Source organism: Neocloeon triangulifer, unplaced genomic scaffold (assembly GCF_031216515.1).
Source record: "Neocloeon triangulifer isolate White Clay Creek 2 clone unplaced genomic scaffold, ASM3121651v1 ptg000017l, whole genome shotgun sequence".
Classification (NCBI taxonomy): domain Eukaryota; kingdom Metazoa; phylum Arthropoda; class Insecta; order Ephemeroptera; family Baetidae; genus Neocloeon; species Neocloeon triangulifer.
The window spans coordinates 1,801,841-1,810,003 of NW_026775559.1; the positions used below are offsets into that span (position 1 = coordinate 1,801,841).

Sequence of the window (8,163 nt, forward strand, 5' to 3'; positions counted from 1 at the left end):
CGCGACGCTGTCACGCATTGCTGTGGTCTTGTGTGAATTAAAACTGGAATATTGAAAACGTCCTGAAATACAACTGCAACTTTGTAGTACTGCAGCCATTTGAAAAATGTAGCTGCAACACTTGAATTTTACAAAAGAACAACTGTAACGTTTTTCTATACCCAATCAAGAAATTAGCTCTTCCTTTTGCACCAAACTCTACCTTCAATGTGGACGCCCGCCTTTAGTACAAGTGAATACAAATTAATACATCTGCAGCGAAATGCAAGCGAGACCCTTGCAATTATGTTACTGGCGTTGCTGTTAAGAGCAGCCAGTTGCATAACCTGTGCTCTCTAGGTCTGGCGTCGTACGGTGCTGCCTCGCTTGTCCCCGCCCGGCGCATTTTATCAATGTGTGTGTCCTTCGCAGTCCGACAGATGATAAACAAGCCCCCGATCGAGATGTTAATAATGCGACTTATCAAAACACGGCGAACGGCAGCAGGCACTTGTTGAGCGGATGATTGCCGAGTGACCTTTGGCCCGGTATGGGAGCGTCATCCCAATCAAAGCCAGCAACTACTGCACTCTCGTCCATGCCGTTCGACCCTGCCGCCGGCCACTAACTGACACGGACGCACCGACACCACCCTTTGCAAAGTGAGTTTGACGGCCAAACAATTCAATTTAGTGTTTCTGTTGCTTCTTGAAAAATTCCCTTAAAATTATACTTAATCTGAATTGTAAAAATAATTTTAAAATACTTGACATTGATTTTACGTTTCAACAATTAGGGATTCAAATTTTTTACGATCCAGATTGCAATCTACTGATAATTACATAAGAGTTTGTGAAATTTTGAAATAACGTTGGTCGTTGGTGCATCCAAGGGTAGAATAATACCAAGAATTTATTGAATGATGAATAAATAATAAATTAACTTGATAATATTATTGCTTAATATTGTCAATTTTGTCAATTAAAAACTCTCCAGATCGTTTTTCTTTTTGTCTGTAATTTATACGAAATTATTTATAATAAAACTTAAAATTTATTTTATTATATGGAGAATTAAAAAAGCATTGCTAGCATTTTTAGTATTTTTTTTATAACTAACAAACTTCTTAGAACTATAATAGTCCCAAATTAAAAAAAAATGAATTTCAAAAAGTTGTTTATTTTATATTTTCGTTAATAAATATTTCATATTTTGATACGCAACAACTTCAGACTGAATTTTGAACCGAATTAAAAAAAATCCATAGAACAGTTTAAAGTTACTTGCCTTCCACAAGTTCAACAAAGGGTCTTGGCCTGACCAAAAAATGAAATTTTTTTCAAACTGATCACACCAAAATTGTGTTTTGTAATTGTGCAGATGCTGAGCACCCTGTCGCGAGTGGCGAGGCAATGGGTGCGGCCGCTGGCGGTGCGGCAGGCGGCCACTGAGGCGGCCGACGGCCCTCGGAAGACGTGCCTGTACGACTTCCACGTGAAGCGGGGCGGACGGATGGTGGACTTCGCGGGCTTCCTGCTGCCGGTGCAGTACACGGAGGGCATGTCGGCGTCGCACCGCCACGTGCGCGAGCACTGCGGCCTCTTCGACGTCAGTCACATGCTGCAGACGGAGGTCAGGGGCAAGGACAGACTTGCCTTTGTTGAGAGTCTCTGCGTCGCCGACCTGCACGGCCTGCCTGACAACGGCGCCACCCTCTCCGTCCTCACCACCCACAGCGGCGGCGTCGTAGACGATCTCGTCATCACCAAAACGCCACTTGGTATGTCCTACAACCTTCATTTGCATTAATGGGACAAAGTTGAAATCTCGATTCTCAAGGGGTTAATTTACTGCTTTTGAGCAAGCAACTTGATTTTTTTTAAATATTAAATTCACAAAAGATAATTTTTTTAAATTTAAGTTTGTTGAAATTTTTAATGAATTTATTTGACGAAAGCAAAAATATTGAATTATAAGTAAGATAAAATTATAATTTTGAGTGATTTATTTGTATTTTTTTTTCAGCATTTTTTAAATTAACAGAAAATCAAATTTCCACATTAGTTAAATATTTAATTAAAATGCATGATTCATATAGGATTTTCTAAAACATTTATTATTAATGCTTCTCAAAATACTGTATAACAAAAATATTTCAATTATTACTCTGCACTTGAACAATTAATTCAAATTAACAAAAATAATCACAAACTACAGGTTACATTCACATGGTTTCGAACGCTGCCAGACGAAAGGAAGTGTCAAAACTATTGGCCGATGCGAGAGAAAAGTGGGCGGCCAAAGGAAAAGACGTCGTGATAAAGCACTATGTACCTGAAGATTGGGCCCTTCTAGCACTGCAGGGACCCAAGGCAGCCGCAGCTCTCCAGCCCCTGGTGGACATTGACCTCGCACAACTCAGATTCATGACCTCTTCTTTGGCTGCAGTGGATGGACATGAAAGGTTTGCAAATGAAAAATCTTTAAAAAATATTAAAATTGCCAAAAGTTGCCTTTTTATCTCCTATTTAATCATTTTTTCGATATCCAATAAAAATATAAAAAAAAACTGGCAGAAATTTTTTCTTTAAAAAAAAAAGATTTTTTTATCTTTGGATGATTTTAAGACTTTTAATGAATCTTTCTGAAGACTTAATTTTTTGCTACGTACTTTTAAAATTTTACAATGCACTCTAAACTTCAAGCAAATTAGATTAATTTTCAAGCAAAAATTTGCTGTGCAACTTATGTGCGGTGTTTTTAGTCTTTTCAATGACTTCATAAATTTTACAGATCAAAAATGAAATTTAAATATCAATGATTGTTCTTCCATATAATTTTCAAAACACTAAATCAATAAAAATAAAACGTAAAATTTACGTACGTTAAACTTGCTTTTAAATCTATAAAATAAATAATTCAGTTGACTTTTTCACGTCTTGCAATATTTTCACTTTAAGTAAAACAACATTTTTGTTACAATCAATTATTGAAGACGTTAATAACTTAATTAAAATTTCTCACAGGTGTCGAGTAACTAGGTGTGGTTACACTGGAGAGGATGGATTTGAAGTGTGCATTCCTGCCTCAATTTCAGTGTAAGTACGAATAATTTTAAAAGAGAAAACTTCTTTGAAACTGATGAAAAATTACAGTCCGGTCTCGGAGCAACTTTTGGCGTGCAAAAGTGGCCGAGTGCAGTTGGCCGGGCTGGGCGTGCGCGACTCGTTGCGAATTGAAGCGGGTCTGTGTTTGTACGGCGCCGAACTAAGCGAGGAGATTTCGCCGATTGAGGCCGGGCTGACGTGGCTGGTGGCGAAGCGGAGGCGCGAGGCCGCCGACTTTCCGGGCGCAAGTTCCATCCTGCAGCAAATCCGACAGGGTCCGGCGCGCCGAAGGGTTGGGCTGCGTTCGCAGGGCGCGCCGGCCAGGGCGGGCGCCGTCATCCTTGACCTCAAGGGCACCCAGGTGGGCCACGTGACCAGCGGGTGTCCCTCGCCCAGCCTCGGAGGGAACGTGGCCATGGGCTTTGTGCAGGCCGCCTTCGCCAAGGCGACCACCAGGCTGCAGCTCTTGGTGCGCAACAAGGCTGTCGACGCCGAGGTCACCAAGATGCCCTTCGTCAAGACCAACTACTACACCCCCGATAAGAAGAAATGAGAAAGAGATTTTTCTTTCATTAAAAATTATCGATTGCCAAAAATATCAAACCTCAGTTATGGATATTAATGTTTTTTTGTAATTTTGTAAAATTAAACTCATTTTTCCCGTTATGATCAATATTTCTTGTAGTGTTATATTATATTGTGTTTGATTATGGTGAAATTATTTTGTGTAAAATATTGATAGTTTTGTATACAAATTAATGGCCAGTTAATTTCCCAAAATAAAAAATAGAATCACAGGCCCTTGCAGCAGAATGCTTTTTTCTGAAAAACTTGCATGGAACTAAGCAACAAATTTCAATAAAGTTTCTGTCGTCTAGGAATTTCCATAGTTTGATTTTGAAATGTCGATAAAAGATCAAGGATATGTTTTTGTTATTTCTGTTTTTTTTTTTTTTTTTTTTTTTGCAAGAGACCAAACAGAAAAAATGCGGTAAAAAATTCCAGTCATTTAATATCACCTCAAAAAAATTTAAAAAATAAAAGTTAAAAAATTTTTTCGTATTTCCTTATTAAAAATAATCTTAAAATGGCGATTAATATTTGGAATATTTGAGTCTAAAATATCGGTTTCATAAGGTGTCATTTTCACCAGTGTCATTTTTTTTTTGGAATCAGAAATAAATTTATTAATATGGAAGGGATTATTAATTCATGATTATTGCAATACCTAATAAAGTCCAGAATTCTCACAATCAGACGTAATTCCATGATTTTCCACCCGACGCCCAAAATGGATTATCAAAGTAAAAACTTTTCACATTTCACGTCCACAATTTATTTTTTATTAGTTATAAAAACACACCAATTAGAGAGCAAAGTTTATTTTTTGTTAAAATGTTATAGCAAGTTATTTGAACTAATTTTTTTAGTTATACTGGCGTTTCTGCACCGGAATCCTCAATATCTGGGTTGTCTGAGTTGTCTCACAAAATAAAATTCTCGTAAATTTAGTGTATACGTGACGGAGAGTGCGTAACTCGCTCGCACTCTTCGCAAAGATCAAGTGAACCAGGATGCGTCCATTTCAGGAGTTGCAAAAAAGCAACTTAATCTAGATCGGCAGACTGCTCTCGAAAATACTTTGCAAGCAAATTTCGCGAATAATTTCTTATGCTACTGGTTGCCAGCATAATTATTGTAAGTTGACTCCATTACTTTTCTTTAAATTCAGTTTAAGTGTAACAGGACCTAAACTAATTATTAAAAAATTTAAATTGTATTTTATAACCGAACTTTTTTAAATTATTGTACCTTTCTTACAAGAATAATACTTGATCATAACATAGACTGGTGAATAATGTCATTTTTATTATTTATTATTTTTTTTTCATTTAGATTTTCATACTGATGATGGATCTCAGAGAATTAGTCATTCTGATTCAAAATCTAGGAGATTAAATCTACTTATTTAAATTTTTCAAAAAAAAAAAAAAACAACAATGACAACAACATGACATTAATTTTGAGAAACATTTTTTACCAAGTTCAAATTCTCTCATAATTTTCTCACTGCAAATATATTTAGCAAAAAATTCATTACAAACTTAAAGTGGATGCTTTTTATATACAAGAGGATAATAGAAAATTAAAAATTTTATTTAAATCAGTACCCTTAAGAAATAAGAATAATTTAAAGTTCAAACAAAATTTACTTTATAAGTTCTTTTTAAAAAATAAAAATAAAATATCCGAAAATATTCTTCTTTAATATTATTGACTTAGAAAGAAAAATGCCTGGTCAGTGGAGATTTATTTCTTATTGCTTTAAAACAAATTTCCTAATTAATATTTGAAACTTTGTTAGCAATTATTTGAAAACAATTATTATCTAATTTAAATTTAAATGAAAAAGAAGTCAAAATATTTATTTCCAATTTGCAGATTCCTTCATTTAATATTTCTCATGAATATAATAATGTTTGTTTTCAAATTTGGTTTTACATAACCTTAGGTCACTTTTCCCAGCATCCGTTTGCCAAAATGGCCAAGGCCCTTTGTTCTTGTTTGTCGCTGGGGGAAAATCTGGCGTCCTCCTCGGCAATGGTCTCGCCGGTGCCTCTCGTCTTGGCCGAGCGGTTGAAGATGTGGCTGGTGGTTTGGCCGCTGTACGGCGTGTAGCCCGGCATGCGTTTCAGGTACGAGAGGTCGGCGTGCGGTACCAAGGGCCTCTGCTGCTCCCTCTTCGGCCGCTCCCTTGCCAGCCTCCGCTCTTCTTCCTGCAACTTCCGCGCCTGCTGCTCTCGCCGCCGCTCCTCTCGTTCCGCGATTTCTCGGTCGTGCGCCCTTTCGTGCGGCAGGTACTCGCAGTATGTGCCTCCCCAATTCTTCTTTTTTGCCACTGTGAACGGCAAATTTGATGACCGTGACTGAAAAATTTATTTTTATTAAAGTCAATTTTTTTAATTTAAAATATGTATATAGATATGGCTTTGCTGATCGTTGGTGAAAACATAATTCAAAATAAAAGTGATATAATTTGTCAATTAAAGTGATTTTAAGGATTTTAAGTTGAAATATTTATCCAATCGATGGTTTTTAAATTATTCTAAAACCCTAATTTTTACTTCTGTTATTTAAATTTCGTAAAAAAAAAATGGAATCTAAAAAAGTAAGTCTCAATTTTTTAATATATTTGATGCAACATCTTAGATTATATTGGAAAATGAAAATTAAAAAATTACCAAATTCATAACCCAATTTTCAATAATTCTATGACTTCCCATTACTTAATATTTTGTAATTTTTTAATATTTAACTATAAAGTCAAATTTTTAATACCTCGAAATTTGGTAGTTGTATTCCAGGCCAACTTGGGAACTGAGTTACTGGCGACTCCTGGTACACGGGCATATCCTCTGGAGTGAAATACTGGGTGGTCGCATTCGTGGTCTGGAACTTTGGCGAGGCCAAAACCTTCTTTGCTGTCTCAATCCACCGGGCCTTGTGGAGCGGCTCGACCTGCGTGCCGAAGGACTTTCGCGTCGGCGACTCATCAGTTGTTTGATTTGCGTTGCATTCATGACATTGATGAGTCACGTGGCCGGGGTGAATCACCTCACGAGTCCACTCGGGCTGCTGCTGGGCAAAAGGGGAAAATCCGTCGCGGGATAACTTCTTTGGTTCCGGTTGCTCGAACTCAAACTTGGACAGCGGCCTGATTTCGACGTGCGAATTCCTCCATGGGTAAGCACCCGGGGTTCCGTAACTGACTGGGATTTTGGTTATTGGAGAATACCAAGAAACTTCAGAAATCGGAGATTCTTCAGCCGGTCCGAAACTGTTCCGAGTTGTCTCAGAGGAAACAAATCCTTGGTCGCTGTTGCTCCTCCGCGGGTTCTGTTGTCCCGAATCGTCCAGTGTTGGGCTGAAGCCGCGACCTGAGTCGCTTTGCATACAGGGCGCCTCATATTCTAATCGCAAAATTTGGTCCAACAGGTCGGAGGTGAGCGTCAGTTTGCGGTAGTAGTTGTCGACGGCTTGCTGGAAGAAGCCGTAGGACTGCAGAATTTTTTCCCTCTCCACCAAGCTGTTTTGGCTGGACAGCGCCTGTTGCAGGGTCTTGATGCCTTCCTCGAAGAGATTCGCCACTTCATTTCCTAAGTTCAAATTTATGCCTAAAACCTTAGCCATGTTGGAGAGAATTTCGAAAAAAATAACATGAATGAGCTCAAGAATATAAGAAATGAATTTGAATTCCAACAATGTGCATCTTGAACGTGTTTTCGAAGAACATCAATATTCTTCGTAGCAAGGAATCATTGTTGTAAAAAAATTATTATTTTCATGAGCATAAAATTGTTATTATTGTAAATTTTTAACAAATCAATAATTTCAAATTTTATAAATCTATCCATTTTTATTTCATTGTATTGTTTTCAAATTTTTAAAACAATTGCAATTAATTTTTTTTTTAATTTTTTTTCTTAAAAACAAATAATAATTTACAGTAGCAATTTCTTTAAGGCCTTGTTAAACAATAATTTTATGTGTTAAGTGATAGAATTGCACTCATCATTGGAGTTTAATGTGATGAAAGTTATATTTAAAATTTGACTACACAATCATGCGCATATTTGTAATAATCAAATTGTAATTTTACCCTGGCAAAACAACTTTTGCTCTTATAAAAAAATATCTTCTTAACTTCCTCTGTCCTCAGTCTCAAAATAATCCGCTGACATAGACACAATAAAAATAAAATTATTCACACAATTATTCGTAGCTAGTCAAACGTTATCTAAATCATGAGCGAGGCACCGTCTACGAATTATAAAAAGAGGAAGGGTCATCGCTTCGACTGACCCTGTTTGAAATTCCGCGAGTAAAATCTTGATGGGGGGCGCTAATCAATGTCTGTGACACTTACTGAATCTCTGCATTGACTCGGCAATTATCACACGCGCACGTTCAGAGCGAATCTGCGAAAAGGCGCAGGGAGGTGCCGTCGCCTCTTTTTTCCACCTTATATTTTTTAAGCGACTGATTTGCTCCAGAAACTCTCTACTGCTGCTGCAGG

At 37.3% G+C, this 8,163-nt stretch overlaps 2 protein-coding genes across 3 annotated transcripts; one reads left to right on the plus strand and one right to left on the minus strand.

The window, feature by feature from the left end:
- The first annotated feature begins 420 nt into the window (after positions 1-420).
- On the plus strand, positions 421-3,967 carry LOC132203080 (aminomethyltransferase, mitochondrial). The gene is made up of 5 exons (XM_059630540.1): positions 421-641; positions 1,360-1,759; positions 2,197-2,443; positions 3,006-3,077; positions 3,135-3,967. The coding sequence occupies exons 2-5, from the start codon at positions 1,360-1,362 to the stop codon at positions 3,637-3,639; spliced, it is 1,224 nt and encodes a 407-aa protein (XP_059486523.1). The 5' UTR covers positions 421-641; the 3' UTR covers positions 3,640-3,967.
- A 1,607-nt stretch (positions 3,968-5,574) lies between these two features.
- On the minus strand, positions 5,575-8,029 carry LOC132203544 (uncharacterized). 2 transcript variants are annotated; one of them, XM_059631393.1, is made up of 3 exons: positions 8,014-8,029; positions 6,426-7,243; positions 5,575-6,013 (listed from the first exon to the last, which is right to left on the minus strand). In XM_059631393.1, exons 1-3 carry the CDS (start codon positions 8,024-8,026, stop codon positions 5,600-5,602), a joined length of 1,245 nt encoding a protein of 414 aa, XP_059487376.1. In that variant the 5' UTR covers positions 8,027-8,029; the 3' UTR covers positions 5,575-5,599. The 2 variants fall into 2 exon arrangements, with proteins under 2 accessions (XP_059487376.1, XP_059487374.1); XM_059631391.1 differs by lacking the exon at positions 8,014-8,029 and having other exon boundaries at positions 6,426-7,293.
- Positions 8,030-8,163: the final 134 nt, after the last annotated feature.

Excerpts from the sequence above, each read along its gene's own strand:
- LOC132203080 (XM_059630540.1), top strand. The coding sequence starts at position 1,360 with ATGCTGAGCACCCTGTCGCGAGTGGCGAGGCAATGGGTGCGGCCGCTG. Across the intron at positions 2,444-3,005 it reads GCAGTGGATGGACATGAAAG|GTGTCGAGTAACTAGGTGTG; the intron begins GTTTGCAAATGA and ends AATTTCTCACAG. Across the intron at positions 3,078-3,134 it reads ATTCCTGCCTCAATTTCAGT|TCCGGTCTCGGAGCAACTTT; the intron begins GTAAGTACGAAT and ends GAAAAATTACAG.
- LOC132203544 (XM_059631391.1), bottom strand. The coding sequence starts at position 7,277 with ATGGCTAAGGTTTTAGGCATAAATTTGAACTTAGGAAATGAAGTGGCG. Across the intron at positions 6,014-6,425 it reads TACAACTACCAAATTTCGAG|TCACGGTCATCAAATTTGCC; the intron begins GTATTAAAAATT and ends TAAATTTTTCAG.